Below are 18149 nucleotides of genomic sequence, written 5' to 3' on the forward strand. Positions count from 1 at the left end.
AATCAATTCATTACTTTCACTCAACTGAAGGTAATAAAAGAAATGAATGAGTGGTCACAAAGTGAAAGACAGAATTTTAGATATAATGGTTTATTTCAGTATATGAAGGTATTTTATACAAGTGTTGTGTGGGATGCCAGAAGTGACCAGCCTCTTTAATCCAGTGTAAGTACTGAGGCAGGTCAGACTAACAAGTGGAAACAGGAGCTTACTGTTACTGAGTGAAAGTCACTTAGTTGGCAAATTTAAGGACAACATACTTTTTCTAGTGTTGCTTCCCACAAACATAAAGAAACTGTTTGGCCTTAAGCATACAACACAGCAAATCCATGGAAATGCAATGGAAAAACGTCAGGTAGAGAAAAGAACTATGACACAGAGGGTTTATACAGGCTTGTAGTCCAGCTTGGACTCCAGCTTCTTTGAATCAGCAACCTTCCGCACGGCTTTCATGAAATCTTCCTGAGTTACATACTCGCGGTCAGAGCGGATTGCAAACAAACCTGCAAACAAAAAAAAAGTGAACATGGATAAAGCTGTTCATGGACAGAACTTGAGACAGAAAATTAAACAATAGTTCAATGTCCTACCTGCTTCTGTGCACACGTTTCTCAGATCAGCACCGTTGAAACCATCTGACAGCTTCACAATGGCTTCAAAATCTGAAAACATAAAACAATTTAGCTTGATTTGTCTCAACACCAAAGTTACTGCATCTCTTTCTGTGTGTTTACAGAAATATTGTCTAACCTCTGTCCTTCTCACTATCAGTTGCTTATGATGTAACTTATCTAGAGAGTAAAGCTGAATGCAGAACTACAGCCCGTTTTCTTCCACTTTTTACTATGTATTTATTTTATTAGAAACCCTTGTAGCTCTTTCTAGAAGAGCCACTCTCAAACAAGGTGCACGGTGTCCACCAAATGGCTACAAGTGTACTGTAAATGTACAAGGACATTAATAAAAACACAACCCACGTATTGACAAAAGTTCATACTAAATTGGTGAGGATATGATCAGCTTTTCAGTATTGGATAAAGTCTGAGTGTTATACTGTTACTACTGAATAATAGTCATAACAATAATTATGACTAGATGCATCTCTAATCTAATATTTTTTCAATTAATCGATGAATCATTTACTCTATGAAATATCCAAAAACAAAGAACAATGCTCATCAGGGTTGACATTAACCAGCATATGCCGGCTTTTTGCTGGTATCGTGTAGTGGTCTGGCCAAAATAATCAATAAATATCAACGGCCAAAATGTCCAGTGGGAAATATGCTGATTGCCAAATAAACAAATCAATTCATTAATAGCATATTAAATAGCCTAATATTGTGTGACCTATAGTATGTTGCCAAGACAACTTAAATATAAACTTTTATAATGCAAAAGTTGGTTTTGCCTCCTCCGTTAAGACATGAAAAGACTGACACTGAGTATTTGGTCATGTGACTAAGCGTGGCACACTCCAGCGACAGCCTGGCGCTTTGGCTCAAGAGCAGTTCACATGACTGTTTTCTCTCAGGTAACTTTACATGGAGGATATTTCACTTTTCCCCGGCCCTGATGATTTATTTTATTGTTGTAGCCTATATGCTCAGTTTGTGAAGAGTTCATTCTGCTTACTACTTTTAATAAAATACATTTGTTGGATCACAGTGTTTGTATTTGTTGTGTTTTATTGCTGTTTAAATGTAGGCTATTATATGGCTATTTAAACATATGTCTGGTAGATGTTCTTTATGGAATATTAACGGCGTAAACTCTGACGCTCATCACAAGTGCTGAAAGCCAAATGTGACGTCTTCAAGTGTGTTGATGCACAATTAAACAGCTGAAAGGATTATTCACTTATCAAATTGTTGAAGATCCATTTCATCATTCTCTAAAATTGCTTTCCCAATTTACTACCTCAACCCAAAATTAAGAGAGCAGAAAATAATAAGTTCTGTAAAATGCTGTCAAATATACATAAGTATATGTTTATCAGCCAAAGTATATTAATGCATCTCAATCCAAAATCAAATGTGTTTAAAAATTGCTATTAGATCAGCAGTCAACTTGCAGCCAGCAAGGACTAGTACATTCTGAAAGCACAATGGTTGTATTGTCTATGTAGCATCTGAATGAGAAGAACGGCGTCAGGGAGATGAGGACTAATGAAATGAATGATAAGTGATTCAGTAGTTGCTTACTTAAGGCAAGTGAGCTTACGCAAGACTTGTTGCTGATGCTCCTCCAGAGCATCAGTGAGTGCAACAGTGAGATAAGGCTGTAAATCCCTACATGAGCAGAATTACAAGTAACATGAGAGCTACAAAGTGTTGACAGCACAACTAATAGTCCGTTTCTGTGACCTTTCAATGATCATGTAGGATAGAGAAGTGACAAAGGAAGTCAACTACAGTGAGCAGGTTAAACTGGCATACAGGAGCATATCGTAGCCAGCCAGAGGAAATGATATGAAGAGGATTCATCGAGGTACCAGTTGAGCTTACTCACCTATTTCTCCATGCTTGGTGATGGGACTGGAGTGGATCTTGAGAATGTCCAGACGAGCCTGTTCATTGGGCAGTTCGATGTCTGCGGAGGTAGAAGAAGATTAGTTGTGCTGCATGAGGTCATACAGAGCTGACAGATGATGAACAGGAACAGGAGAGAAGGTCTTACGGATTTTGCGGTCCAGTCTGCCGGGTCGAAGTAAGGCTGGGTCAAGAGTGTCTGGTCTGTTGGTGGCCATGATCATCTTGACTCTGTGCAGCGTGTCAAAGCCATCCATCTGGTTCAGCAGCTGACAGGAAACACACACACACACACACACACACATTAAACAACTCAACCAACCACTGCTTTTAACCATCTGACTAAAAATATAGAACTTTGAAATATAATAAACTGGCCATGCTTTGCAGTATTAAAGTACACTTTACTGAGTGAGTTCATTTTCTAATACACTGCATATAGACTGTACTGTGCTACATGTTCATTGTTCAATATCAGGAATGTGGTTTCAGCCTGTTTGCCTGCTGTATTTGATGTTTTCTTCCTCAGTGAGTAACAATGATAGCAGAGGGACTGATACATTCAGGATTAGATCCAGTGGGTTTGAGTCTAATCGATAAGAGTTTAAATATCTCTTTTCTAACAAACTATTTTGATTGCTTAAATTCAATCGATAAAAAATTGTGACCAAAATATGCACTGAGCAGGACATTTGACAGTTGTATAATAAGCATCAAAAACATAACACTAACAGCAAATATAAATCTATCTATAGAAATATATAAATCTGTAAATCTTACACAATAATACCACAGGTATTAGGGCCACCAAAATCAAGATACTTTGATAAACTCATAATTTGGGGAAGTTTGGAGAAAAGTTGTAATATTATGTATTATTATGAGATTTCAATGCAAAGAAAACAGCAAATTAATTCTTAAAATTCTTAAATTTTCTTCAAAATATTCAATTCTCAAACTCTCCAGTTACAGAATATGTTTTCCTAACGTAGTAAACTTGACTGGAAATTAAAGACTTTAATAAAAATAAAAAGTAAGTAAAAAGTAAATAAAATAAAATACAGCAAGGAGATAAGACAGTAGCATAGAAAACAACAGTGGCAGGCTGCACAGACTGTGACATTGAAGTGACTCATTACCTCCATCAGAGTCCTCTGGATCTCTCTGTCAGCAGAAGTTCCCTCAGAGAAACGTCTGCCGCCTACAAGAACAACACAGACATGATTCACAGCACACAGTGGTAGAACTGATCGAGCCCTGAGTGAAGAACGTGATCCTTGTTTGTAATAAGAAGAACTGTGTATATTCAGTACATTTTGAAGTTACAGTATATTACAGTTGAGAGCCAATCGCACTTGTGCATGCTTGCAGCCAGATACATGACCGCGATGCCAAACACGTTGTATTATAAACAGTTTCATCATCACGTATCACGCGGCAAGCAAAGAGCGCAAACAGTTACTGTGTACTCGGGGAAATGAACTACTTCCTTGTGTAATACGGACAGACGTCATCTGTCCAGTCTGAGCAGAGAATGTAAATTACAACAGGTTCATGAGAGGCCAGAGACTGCCAAAGCTACAGGAAGCTTTAGCTGCTACACAATAAAAGCCTTTACATAGTAATACTAAACTAATCCTAGACGTCACTCACCGATGGCATCGATCTCATCCATGAAGATGATGCATGGCTGGTGGTCCCTGGCGTAGTTGAACATCTCTCTGATCAGCCTGGCACTCTCTCCAATGTACTTGTCCACAATGGAGCTGGACACCACCTGTAGCACAAACACACACACACACCATCAGCTAACTGACTACAGCGTGGCAGAACACCCTGATAATGGCACTGACACTCACCTTGAGAAAGTTACAGTCTAGCTGACTGGCAACTGCTCTGGCCAGAAGAGTCTTCCCAGTGCCTGTTACAGAAATAATCACATCAATAGCAGATCAACTGGATTAAACAAACAAACAATCACCTATCTACGCTACACTTCTAAGGTTATCACAAAATTCAAATGAATAATATGAACCTTACACAAAGTATAGTACCTCAGAAACACGTGTTGTGATGTGTATATATGGATGTTAATGGTTTATGTATTCTTACTGTGTGAGGTCAGTTTGAATGATAAACACATGATCAGACTACTAACCTGGAGGTCCATAGAGCAGACAGCCTTTAGGAGGGATGATGCCCACTCTCTGGAAGAGCTCAGGGTTGGTCAGAGGCAGCTCAATTACCTGCCATCAAATCAGAACAGCACTGGTTTGAAATCATTGGCTTGAAAATCATCTGGACTTGATGCCTGTCTAATCTAAAACAGAACCCCAACCCATACAGCTGTCACCTCATAAAACACATACTGGAAATCATACAGATACACTCATCAGAATATGGCTGGGCCATATGGTAAAAAGTCTGATCGATCATTTTTTTTCCATATTGATCAAAATCGATATTTATCACAATATATATTTTGATAATGCTGCCAGTTTGAAGTCCTGATGATGACTGAAGCCTGAAGAAACCAGAGGGTTCATAAAGGGTTAAACCTTAGAATATAGTTTATTAACATTAAAAATAGAATAACATAACATTTAACTTTGCAAACACGCCCCCAGTGCTCCAATTACCACTCTGTTGCCTTCACTCCTCACATCTTTTCTCTCTACTAGAGAGAAGTGTCCCTGATTTAGCAGAGTTTGTCCTTCTTCGCCCCTCTAACGCTGACATCATCATATCACTTTCCTGCCCCTCAGTTCCATTAATTTTTCCCTCTTTTCCAGAGACATCCGCTTTCTTCACTGGTGGCTTAAACAATGCTTTGCAGTAGGACACTGGCATGTACTTTGACGTGCAAGCCAAAAACTGCAGATTGACTGGCTGTTGTCACATTTATTTCTGCTGTGTGATAGGCTGTTAGATCATCCATAAAGTAAAAAATGTCCAAAGTTTATCATCATTAGACATTATTTTTATTGCGATCCTATATGGAGATTATTTTATTGCCCAGTACTGGGTACCAGACTCAAAAATAGCCCAAAATGAAGAGTCTGCCTTATATATTGTATTGCCGATGCTTGGTCCTACCTCTCTCAGCTCACGGATCTGTTCAGACAAGCCCCCGATCTCAGAGTAGGAGACGCTGCCAGGGTCTTCATGGGACATGTTGTACACCAGAGGGTCCACCTCTCTGGGCAAGTACCTTTGAAAGAACAGGAAAACTCATGCTGAGCACACAAACATCACCAGCTGTGTATATGGTTCACTCACTGCCAGCTTTTATGGCACATGTATAGCTTGGGCACACTAAATTCAAAGTTGTGAACAAACATTTTGGGAATCACTGCTCAATATGTTTTTGGTGTGCTGAGGAAAACAAATATAAAAACACTAAAAAGTGGTTTATTAGCTGTAATTATTTCTGTGAGGTAAGCAGCCGTTTGCAGATGCTTAATAGTTACCCTTCAAAACCTCAGACATTATTAGACCAACCTAAAAAGTCCATGAAGGGTGGGCCGCTTCACCATTACTAACATGATTTATCAAACAATGTGCTCTAAAATAAAACAGTTTCCTTCAGAGAAAAAGAACAGTGGCACTATTTCAAACAGATCAAACAAAATTCCACATAAACGCAATCAGCCAGTTCAGTGTGATGACTGTGTCCAGTCTACCTCATTATAGTGAGCGTAGTCATGTCCAAAGCCACTCTGGTGCCTGGCTTCAGCTGTGACTTGTCCAACTGGAATGAAAAATATTACACATTAAGAGTTTACATTCTCAACACTGAGGTCAAGATTTACTGCATTGTCTTGGCAAACTGAATTTTTCATCCAACAATTTGGATTTTTGAAAATAAATAAATGTGTAGCCAAAATGATATGTACTTAAACTGGTCAGGAATTGATTTGGATGGATCAGCCAAACACAGACATAACAACAACAACAGTATATGAAAAAAAATCCAATATTGCATAAAGCAGACCTGCTCAGTGATTACAACATTGCCCACATGTGACTAATACCCGAGACCAGAGACAATAAAGAAACAGATACCATGGTATACAGCATGACAACATCTCTGACAATGTGCAGCTGAATCATCTCATGATTAGCACCATTACAAATGTTCTTTTGACCCATCAAAATCCATTGATTATATCAAGCTCACCATTCAAATAAGGTCAGATTAATTATCATTGTTCTCACTTGACCAGTTCCATTTTATGTTGTCATAATGTTTTGCATAGCTTATGACAACAAACACAAAAGGGTAACTTGATATGCAGGTACAGGGGTACAAACAGGTAAGGGGTAAAAAAAAAAAAAAAGGTGAGAACATTGCATGGATAGAGAAAACCTGCCACAACTAGTGGAGTCCAGGGACGTGCTCCCCTGACAGAACATTTTGAAATATATTCTAGTTACTTTTTAGTATATTTGCATCTGCTTGAAAACTAATTCTAAGAGCCATTATGGGGTAAAACAACCCTACATATAACACATAAAAGGAATCAATAGATGTGGGAGTTGGTTACATCAACAAGACAAAAACAAGAAGACAACTACAAGATGAAAAAGTATGTTGTGTTTCTTTATTAACACTCTTCCACTATCAGGCATGTAATGGGTAGAATTCATAAAAAGCTTACATCTAGCCCAGTGGTCAGCAACCCGACTTGCAAGTTTGAAGTATGTCTCTACTCTAACACACCCTATTCTAATTATTAACTCGTTATGAAGCCCTTAACAAGCTTCAGCTGCTCCATAATGAATTCAGTTTTCTTTGTTTACTATAAGTAAAATAAACTATGAAAAAAAATAATACGGGATTATATTGATAAATTACTTTTACTAGCTTTTTACTTGTGAAGCTTTTATTGCACTTATAGTGACATAATAAGTTTAGTTGTCAACTCTCCTCTGCTGCGCTGCTGAAGGCTCAGCCCCGCCTGCGCTGAGAGAGAGCAGAGAAGCAGCAAGACGGCCACAATAAATGACAGCAAAACACAGTAGAGACTGTCTTTATTTATGTTATTTACCAAATGTATGTGCACTCGTTTCATTTCAGCTCAATGTGAGAGTCTCTGCTGCTTTTTGCTGTCGTTTATGGTCAGACTACTCTCCTCTGCTCCCTATGGTTCACCGCTGCAGGGCAGAGCCCTCCGTGTGTGCAGGTGAAGCAGGTGAAGTACTCGGGTTGACAACAACTCCATTGGTTACATTACTGTAAGTGCAATTAAAGCTTCAGGAGTAAAAAACCAAGAGGAGTAATTTAATTTAATCTGAGCAACTGCTGGACAGACAAAAATAGAACAAAAATATGCCATAATCAAGTATCCATGGCATTTGTTAACTCTTTAATTGGTGGTGTCGTGAAGTTTTTAGCCCTAAAAGTTGTGTCAAGGTTCAGAAAGGGCTCAGAAACCCTGGAGAAGATGATGTATGAAAGTAACTGTTCAGCACCTACCTGTCTGCGGCATCCAACCACATATCGGGGGCCGTTGGTGGCCTTGACAATGACTGGAATTAAACAAGAAACACATTATCATCACATGTCTGACACAGTTTTACATATAAATGTGAGATATCTACCAGTGAACTTACATTTCTCCTCAGTGAGCTGTTTGAGCACTTCTCCAACAATCTGCAAAGACACGAGGCACACATGTGGTTAGGAAGACAGAATAAATCAGCCTCTACTCCTCTCTCTCTCTCTCGGCTGCCTAGTTAGCTCCTTTCCACTGGATCATCATCTTTGTAAATCTCTGCAAATTGCTCGTTGGGGAAAAATAAAGTGTTTACAATTGGATTGAATCTTTGATAAGTTAGGTTGGACGATACAGAGTAAATATGAGATGGGTGATAAACATGTTGGATATGATAGCAACAACCACCATGTGTACTATTTTAGCATGTCTCTGCATGCATGTGCTTGGTTAGCCTGTTTGAATTTAAAAACCAGCATTTCCCATACATAGGCTCTACTTGGGCTGCCCACCCATGGAGATAAAATCTGTCTGAGTTGTGTGCTGCTGTGACTGAGTGAGGACTAGAGGCTTCTCTTTGTGCAGCCATCTAGCTAGTGTCTACTGATAGCCTGCATGTGAGGTGTTAAGGAGACATCTGTAAATTGTAGCTAGAGAAAACCTAGGTTACACTCCACCTCCCTCTAAACTGCATGAGTCTCTGCGTGCACATCGGTCCCACGCCACGCCACCCACCACCACAAGTAAATTCTCAACCTGCGGGAAACACTGAAACCTTTGATGAAATCATTTAATACTTTAACAATGCAGCTGTCTGACTATAACAAAGGCGTTCTTTTCAAAATCAACACCTGTATTGTGTGATGTGGAACACAAAAAGACAAAAAGCCTATTTCAGAGTCTGGAACCAACACTGGCTTCTTGACTTTGTTGACAAATGGACATTATTTTCACTGCTGATTAATCTAGAGCTGCCAGCTATTAAATTTTACCAACTATTTTGCAGGGTTTCCCCTGGATTTATTTGAGACAAAGGTGGCAAAGGCCGGAGAATGTGCGTGGTGCGGCGTACACAGTTTGTGCACACACCTTTAGAGTGTTGTGTGCTTAAGCAGAAAAAAAAAACAAAAAAATCCCATGATTTGACAGATGCAAGTGTCCATAGGGATTTACATTTTGTACCAAGATGGAACAAAAAGATGAAAAATAAAGGTTGTGACAAATGACAGTTTATTTTGTAGGCCTGGGACGATATGCTTATCTCCCGATTCCACTAGATTCCGATTCTTTGGTGTCGATTCAGAATCGATCGAATGAATAGAAAAGATGGCACAATTTTCAGTCTCTTGCTCCAGCATAATGTATGACAAACTATTCATTGGTGTCCTTAGTCCACTGAAATACGATATGAAACATAACTGGCAGATAAGATAAATGGTCCGCAGGCTTCTTATTTTTAAAAGTTAACTGCATTAATTAATGAATAAATTCATTTGAAAGCATCTTACAGTCTCCTGCCTGTATGAGAATAACAAAATGAGGGGCAGACGGAGTGCTCCGTTGTGTTATTTATGTCATGTCTCCAGCAGTGGATAGCAGCCTCTCTGCTGCACCGTTAGCTCCGGGAAAAGACATCACTGTCCACAACGTGCTGAGCAGGTGCAGGGTTTGTGAGGTGAAACAGCACTGAACACTGAGCAATAAGTTGTTTAATGCTGCAGTGTGTGTTGGTCAGCTGGTCTCATTTGTTACTGCTGGAGTTCACTGCTCTGCTAACGTTATTCTCTGAGTGATGGCATAGAAAGTTCACAATATACTTCACATTCATCTTGAAAAGGTAATTATTGAGTCATTAAATCAAAACATGTTTGCAACCGGTGCCTTTTTTGAGGATGAATTACAAGTACCTCTAGTGTGTGCCAGCTGTAGACTGTCAGTGTGCTGGCAGTTGAGTTCAACGTTTTTCATTCCGTCAACATCACATGCCGGCATTTTCAACAAAGGCGGCGGCCAGTAATACAAAGGCCTCTGAGTTATATAAGCAGGGAAGACCCTGTTTTGACAATCATTTTGAGTCATTCTATAAGAAAACATTTCCAAATTCGCTGGCTATAGCTTCTTATGAATGTGAATATTTTCTGGTTTCTTAAGTCCTCTGTGACAGTAAAGTGAACAGTAGACGACATTTTTCAACATTTTCTGACATTTTATAGACCAAACAACTAGTTGATTGATCGAAACAAATACTGACAGATTAGGTAATCGATAATAAAAATAACTGATAGTTGCAACCCTAGATTAGGGATGGAAATTAGCATCGGTCAAATGCCCATGAATCTGTGGAGTGGCTGGTGAATTTACTCAACCTACCAGCCATGGTGACCGCTGGCATTCAACGGAGTTCTACAAATAACCTGGGGAGGGCAGCAATACGCATTTGCTGCCTCTAGTCTGCCATAAATTTCATCAGAAGAAGAAGATTAAAAAGAAAATTAAAAAAACCTGGAGAGTGCTTCTAGCCTAATCTGACATATTCTTTTAACAACAATGTGGCGTTACGTTGCGGGTGTAAAAAGAGTGGCTGATGTCAGTACGCCTACGCAACGAGAGACAACTCATGAACCAAACGTTAAAAGGCAATTTTTCAATGAGAGGTGGAGAAGAACCGACAGTGGGGAGTTACATGACTGGCTAGTTTTCGATGAGAGCAGTCAGTCAATGTTTGCTCACACTGTTGCCGGCAGCAGCTTTATTGTGGGCACCAAAATTTTTTAAATTGGAGGCTATCAAGGACAACGAAGCCTCCCAATGCCACAGGGAGGTGATGTGCATCGCACAAGGAAAGTCAAAAACAACTGCAATGAGTGTGTGTGTGTGTGTGTGTAAGAGAGAATTAAAAATATAACCATGAGAGAATAAATATTGGTTTATTAATATTGGTGGATTATTGGACCAGGATTGGCTTCCAAACTTAATTGTGATGTCACAAATCATGCTCGTAGGCTCACCCCTAACAATCGGGTTTTCAATGAGCACAGAAAAACTTCCTACTTTCAAAGGATTCTGTACAGTGAAGCTCAAACATTTAACTGTAGGAGCAATAAGAAAAACACATTTTTGAGTGGAAGGGTAACGTTACTTTAAGGAGTTAGGCTTGAGTGTACTGTTACAACTTGAAAACAGTCTTACCTGACCAACACTTTGTAGAGCCTTGAGGTCGTTCTCTGATTTCTCATACTGTTTAGTTTGTTCTCTGAGCTGCTCTCTCACTGGAAAAAAAAACAGAAAGGGCACCGAGGATGCAAAGCGTCATTGCAATTGTTGTTAAACAGTCAAACACTGTCACAGAAACATGTTCGTGAAGGCAAGTTAGCGTAATGCTAGCGGTAGCTGCCAAACGTTAGCTTAGCATAAAGCTCTAAACGATAACCATTACAGAGGCGACGAAAATACGACTCATTATGTATATCAAGCAACAGCATTGCAGGTTTAGTTAAACCGTCTTTGACAAGTTATTAGCCAATTTTATATTTTACACAGAGTAACTATTGTTTGTCTGCTTCTTCTCGTTAGTTAGTTGTTTAGTTAACGCTTGTAACTAGCCGGTTTTCTACGACGATGTTCCTGCATGACAAAGCACTAGCTAGCCGGCCAGCTAGCTGATTCTGACTGTCCAATACAGTGTATGTCATCAAAACAAACAAAATGTATTTCTGCCACAACACGAAAGCCACATTTAAATTTTATATCCTCACGTTCTTTTAACCGCCCATCCACTTCTTTGTGTTCAAGTAATTTTTTCCTGTAATCTTGCAGCGCTTTCTCCCTGGTTTCCGCCATGATGCTCTGCCACTGAATGCTGGGTAAGTGCAGCGTCACCACGGTGTTTGGCTGTAAGCGCCCTCCTCTCCCCATAGATGTATCATAAGCGCTCTTACTATTCATCTGTGCCTCTCCCGCTGAAACCTGCCCCGGGCTGCTGTACCATACGTTGTATATAAACTATATATTTTTATACAGTCTATATATAGAATTTATAGTTATATGCAGTCTATATGTGAAATACATATTTATATACAGTCTACATATAAAAAATATCTGTGCAGTCTATAACATACAGTGCTGCTTGCAAATTTGTGAACCCTTTAGAATTTTCTCTATTGCTGCATAAATATGACCTAAAACATGATCAGATTTTTATACAAGTCCTACAACTAGATAAAGGGGACCCAATTAAACAAATGAGACAAAAACATTAAAAACATTAACTGACCCCTTGCTTTCAGTAACTGGTGTGACCACCTTTTGCAGCAATAGCCAGGGGCGCCGGATTTATTACAGAAGTGCGGGGGCAAAAAAAGTTTCTGTGTGCATGCGCGTGTGCGTGTGTGTGTGTGTGTGTGTGTGTGTGTGTGTGTGTGTGTGTGTGTGTGTGTGTGTGTGTGTGTGTGTGTGTGTGTGTGTGTGTTAAGGTCTTTTCATATTTTCTGCGGACACAGATGCACTCCACACGTGCGCACTAATAAACAGGGTTGTGAATATTACCGCTGTGCAGTGTTTTTCTGCTCCGCCTTTAAATGCAATAATCTGTTATCCCTATCGGACTGCTGGATCATGTTTCATTGTCTCGCCAACATTTTAAACAACACGCCCACACCAACGCAGCCCCTTGCATTGTTTTACACAGGACTGTTTTCAGCAGGGGCGATCATAAGGGCTGCTATGTTACAAACAATTCCATCGTATAAACCCGGAATCTGTGTGTAACAGCTGACCTCTTTATATACAGTCAATAGTGTAGATGTGTAGCAGAACACAGAACATTTATTACCGTCAGATCCTGACAGCAGCAGTGAGCAACAAACAGAACATCAGTACTGATGTTTCTGCAACATCCTGGATACATTCAATGACACCTGAGCGACATCAGTGTAAAATTCAGACATTAATCTATCATGTTTCAGACCTGCCTGAGTCTTATGTTATAGATGCGAAAAACTAGAGAGGTAAAAGAAGCAAAATACATGAAAGTTTATTTGTGATTGTGGAGAGCTCTGTGTGTGCGCACCTCTGCTAATTAAAGACACGCGATTTGAGGCTTTTGTGCTCTCTGTAGTTTTCATTATGGACCAATCTTTGTGCTGAAATGTGGAGAAAAGCCTGAAACACTGGAAACAGTTCCGCTCACTGTAAACAGCAACTTTACTGCCTGTAATACATCCATGGCCTGTATGTGTCTTGTTATGTGTAGCACTGTATTTCTCCCCCTCCCCCTGTCGCCACAAATTAAGTTCCACTCTGTTACATTAAAATACCAGTTTTGAGGAGCAGAAATATGCGGGGCTCGGCTGAAACCACTGAATATATAAAATATACATTTATATACAGTCTATATAGAATTTATATTTATATACAGCCTCTATGTAAAATATATATCAATATACAGTGTATATATATATATATATCGAATTTATACATTATATTATATATACTCATATAAATATTTGTTGTCCTGCTTATGTCATAATATTGCATCCCTAGACTTTTTAATCCTCCTGCCAGTAGGTGGTATTAAAGCCACATATATTAACAAATGGAGGGAAAACAAAATAATTGTTTTCAAAAATGTATTATTGGTTTTATTAATTTTTGATATTACTCATATTACGTGCTTGGAACTTACATTGTAGAGCTTTACATTAGTCTACATCTTTATGAGTCAGGTATAGGATGGTAAAGTTCCATGAAAATGTTCTCAGTCATCATCAGCCAGTGGCCAGGAGTACAGGACAGTTCAGGGGTGACGTATGAAAACAAAGGCATGTTTTGATTAAGTTTGTTGTGTTGTCCTTCTTTACTTTACAAAATGTGTTGTAAGACAGCATTAAGACTTCAGAAAGGCAGCTCATCCTCACACAAGCATAGGCTATGAGACAACCCAGACCTATCTGACAGCTACAGGTGAGACTAGTTTGCAGAAGAAAGGGACACATGTGTCTGTACAACACAAAGTTTGGTGACTTATTACCTGGTGAATGATATTCACATTTTAAAGATGAGGCGAGGGGTTATGCACATTTTGATGAGTTGTCTATGCAAATGTATGTAACATGTGGGTTTATTTCCAAATACTGGTGACCTGTAAGTTACGGTATTAGGTAAATGTTTTGGTGGCGCCAAGGTATTTGTTGTAGGGAATTATGAAAATTCTGGTATGTAAATATATTCTAATATAGGGAGTTTATGAAAAGAAAAATAAACAATCTTGTGTAATATATTATGTACTACATTTGATTAGATTCACTTTTATTGTCATTGCATGCAGTAAGTGGTTCAACAGAATGCAGTTAGCATCCAACCAGATAGTCCAAACAGTAGCAAGTGACAGATAAAGTTTTGTTGACAAAAGAAGTTCTACTTCAGTGAACTGGGACACAAGGAGAATGCATCATATCTATTTGTTGATTTTAGTTAACAGGACTCTAGGAAATAGAACCAGGGAGCCCTTTAAATGCTGCTTGTTGCACAGAACAGATAGACTCGAGTACCAGTGATTATGATGCAAACATTTTCCACCCTATTTAACATATTTTTCTATTTGGCCATGAGAGCCGAAAGCATCACAACAGAAAATGCAACAACTGACTCAATAAGATCTATAAAACAGTAACATCAAAGACCTGTTAAACAAAGAAGTCACTGCTGAGTTTTCTTACAGATCATGTGGGTATTACTTAACTTAGTTTATTAGGGACTGTACAGATATTATTGTGAGGATCAGACTGAAAAAGTAATCAATACAAAGTTGTTCTGAGTGATCACCTTTATCCTATGATGAAACATTTCTATCCTGATGGGAGCGATCTCTTCCAGGATGACAGTGCCCCAAGTCACAGGGCACGAGGGGTCACTGAATGGTTTGATGAGTATGAAAATGATGTGAATCATATGCTATGACCTTCACAGTCACCAGATCTCAACCCAAATGAACACCTAACAGGTGTCTCTCCACCACCATCATCAAAACACCAAATGAGGGAATATCTTTTTGAAGAATGGTGTTCCTCAGCCTTAATGCAGGCAACCTTGGGATTCTTATCTGAATGGGAAGGCTGTAAATAAAAATCATCAATGTGAAATCTTTTAGGGTTGTCCCTTCAGTGTATGGGGGAGGACAACAAAGTTTTCCCCTCCTGAGGCTATATCCACCTGCAATCAATGCATGCATGTGTGTTTTAGACTTCACCATACTGTAATACACTTCAATAATTGTGATTGCAGGTGGATATAGCTTCAGGAGGGGAAAACTTTGGTATCCTCCCCCCCTACACTACAAGTGCCCTACAAGGACAAAATAAACAGACTGAAAAGAAATCCCACTGAAGTGGCGATTTGGCTAATAAAACAGATGCTGACTGAATGTGCTACTGTATGTCATGCTGACATAAAATCCCAAAACCAAGAATCATGAAGGTACAAAAAAAATCTCCAGGGTTACATGAATAGTAGCCTATGCAGGAATGACAACAGGTTGGTTTTTTCAGCCCTAAACCTTACCCTAACCCCTAACCCCCTAACCCTAACCTAGCCCTTTAACAAAATAAAACCGGAAGTTACCAAATTAAAAGCCTGAAAAATGAAAAAAACACAGCTGATAGATCTTGCGACCTGATTTTCACAGGACAAGAGGGAAGTAACCTCTCAGCTAATTGGTTTGTCACAGCTTGGCAGCATTTTTGCCTTACTGAATTCCATTTATGGGTTGTACATGGAATTTGTTGTTGTACTTATTCTAGTAAACAATGGAGTGCAGTACATTTATGCCCAGCACAAAATTAAATAAAGAATTTAAAAAATAAGAAAATCTTGTTAACAGATCACTGCCTACATTAAATGTATCAATCATATTAAAAATCTACATTAAAAATATCTATCTGGTATTGTATTATATTATATCACATTTTATTAGATGTGGACCTCTTTCTCTACACAAACAATCGCACGATCAAAATTTGCTCATTTAAGTGGTAGTTTGCAGCACAAACACGCAACATCCATACACTTTCCAAAATACAGCCCAGTGTTTCCCCTATTATTGTACAGGCCTGGTGGGCCTTCGGGCCAACGAGAGGCCCCACTGGGCCAAAAAAATCTTTTCTTTAATGCCAAAAATAAGGCCAAATATCCATTCATTTGGAAATCAATAATCATTTGCACTTGGGAGCCTCTGTGTGGCACTGTTCTGAAATGTGAGTCAACCTCTGTGTTGTTGCCTGGGAAACTCTTAATGGGATGTGAGCACCTCGTCTCTTTAGGGTTTTTTCGGTGCATACCACCGGGCCTGAAAAAAATTCTAGGGGAAACACTTCAGTCAATCATATACCCTTTCCAACATACAGCCAATCATAATGTGTGACATCATCTGTAAAAGTGGGATCCCAAGCCGGCCTGGCAAGCCAAGTCAATCTGGTACCGGTCATCTTACCTGCTAGCAGCCAAGCCCCCAGGAACAGTGCCAGGCTATGAAGCCAATTTGACATACTGCATAATACAATGTCACATGATGCTTTTGGGCCCGAAAGACTTTTTCCCATAGACTTACATTGTGAAAGAGACCGTCCTGTAAATCAGTGGATAATTTTTTTTGAACATCACAACCCCTGCGAAATGACTTGTCTCACTATCAGAATTTGATCCATTCAGTCCAGTCACATTTCTAAAGTCTAGAAGAGCACACAATTGAATTGTTTTATCCCCATTCAACTTAGCTGGAGGACTAAACCAGAAGTAGCCAACTCAGCTGCTGAAAGTCACCAGTGCGCTTGCTCTATGCGCACTACAGATGCAGAAGCAATGCTGAAGAAGTTGAACTTTTTTGGCTTCATGCACCACTGAGCAACTTTCATAGGAATGAATGGGGCCCCACTTCCAATGCTGTGTCCAGTTCTCTTTATACATTCATGCTAGCAGTCCGACTCCTGAGGTGATTGGCAGGTGTCTACTGAGTTTTGCATCCCTGCCGAATATTGCATCCACCTTGAGGGAACGGGTGCACACCCCTTCTCTTTATACATCCATGGCGCACACAGCTGAAGGAAAACTAATGATTTTTAAGGCAAAGTACTGTTCAAAATCTTAAAATTTCATAATCTTCTTTGTAAGGTTCAACAATGATGATCAATAATCTGAAGTCTATAGTTTTTGAAAGTTTAGAGTCATCAATGTTTTTATTACACTCAGTAGTAGTAGCATTTCCTTGATTTGATTGGTCTGAAATTTACAAGGTTTCAATATTTCTTAGGGTGAACATGATCTGATGAGCTGATCTGTGCAGCTCTTTGGTGATTTACTGCTGGCTCTAATGTCTCCATAGCATTATGATATATGATATAATGCCTTTTGGAGGGTAAATGTTGGTTTCACAGATGAAATCTAAGAGCTGAATTCATTCCGGAGGAGTGGCTGCACTGGGAGTGAGCTCCTGATTACATCTCAAACTTGGACCCAAAAAAGTGGAACATTTTGCAAATTAACACTCAAAAATTTTCAGAATGGACTTTATAGAAGAAGGAATAGCATTGATCAGCAAGAACAGAAAAGAAAACATCATTTTTTGATACATTTTTCAAATCAAAACAACTAGCTAGCTGTCAACTGCTAACTGCTAGCTGCTGTTACCAATATTCCAAAGGAGATGGCACTAAAGAAGCTAACAGAAGAGTATTTTCTTTTGAAAACAAGAAGAAAACTTAAAGGAGTGAGTTTTCATCATAACTTACTGGGGTATTTTACAATCTATTCCTCTGTCCTGTGGCACGGATGAGCCCAGGCACCAGAGCGAATCACTGATCCAGTGGACCGGTCTTTGCTTATGGGTGATTTTAATGTGAACTGGGAGGATAAAACTAAGAGAAAAAACTAAAAATGATCACAGAGAAATTCCAACTAGAACAACTAGTAAAAGGCCCAACTAGGATAGCAAAATGCTCCAGTACACAAATTGATCTGATATTTACTAACAAACCAGAAAGAATAACTAAAAGTTATAATTTAATCACTGGCTTATCAGATCATAACCTAACCCTATGTGCAAAAAAACTGACTGAAAGTAGATTTAAGA

At 39.1% G+C, this 18149-nt stretch overlaps 1 protein-coding gene across 1 annotated transcript; it reads right to left on the reverse strand.

Annotated features, from left to right (window-relative positions):
- Positions 1-62: 62 nt before the first annotated feature.
- Positions 63-11923, reverse strand: psmc6 (proteasome 26S subunit, ATPase 6). The gene is made up of 14 exons (XM_042391002.1): positions 11785-11923; positions 11219-11298; positions 8148-8187; positions 8011-8063; positions 6215-6282; positions 5628-5742; positions 4690-4777; positions 4391-4452; positions 4185-4308; positions 3671-3732; positions 2680-2800; positions 2512-2592; positions 591-662; positions 63-503 (listed from the first exon to the last, which is right to left on the reverse strand). Exons 1-14 carry the CDS (start codon positions 11867-11869, stop codon positions 385-387), a joined length of 1170 nt encoding a protein of 389 aa, XP_042246936.1. The 5' UTR covers positions 11870-11923; the 3' UTR covers positions 63-384.
- Positions 11924-18149: the final 6226 nt, after the last annotated feature.

This window comes from Thunnus maccoyii, chromosome 17 (genome assembly GCF_910596095.1).
Source record: "Thunnus maccoyii chromosome 17, fThuMac1.1, whole genome shotgun sequence".
Classification (NCBI taxonomy): Eukaryota; Metazoa; Chordata; class Actinopteri; order Scombriformes; family Scombridae; genus Thunnus; species Thunnus maccoyii.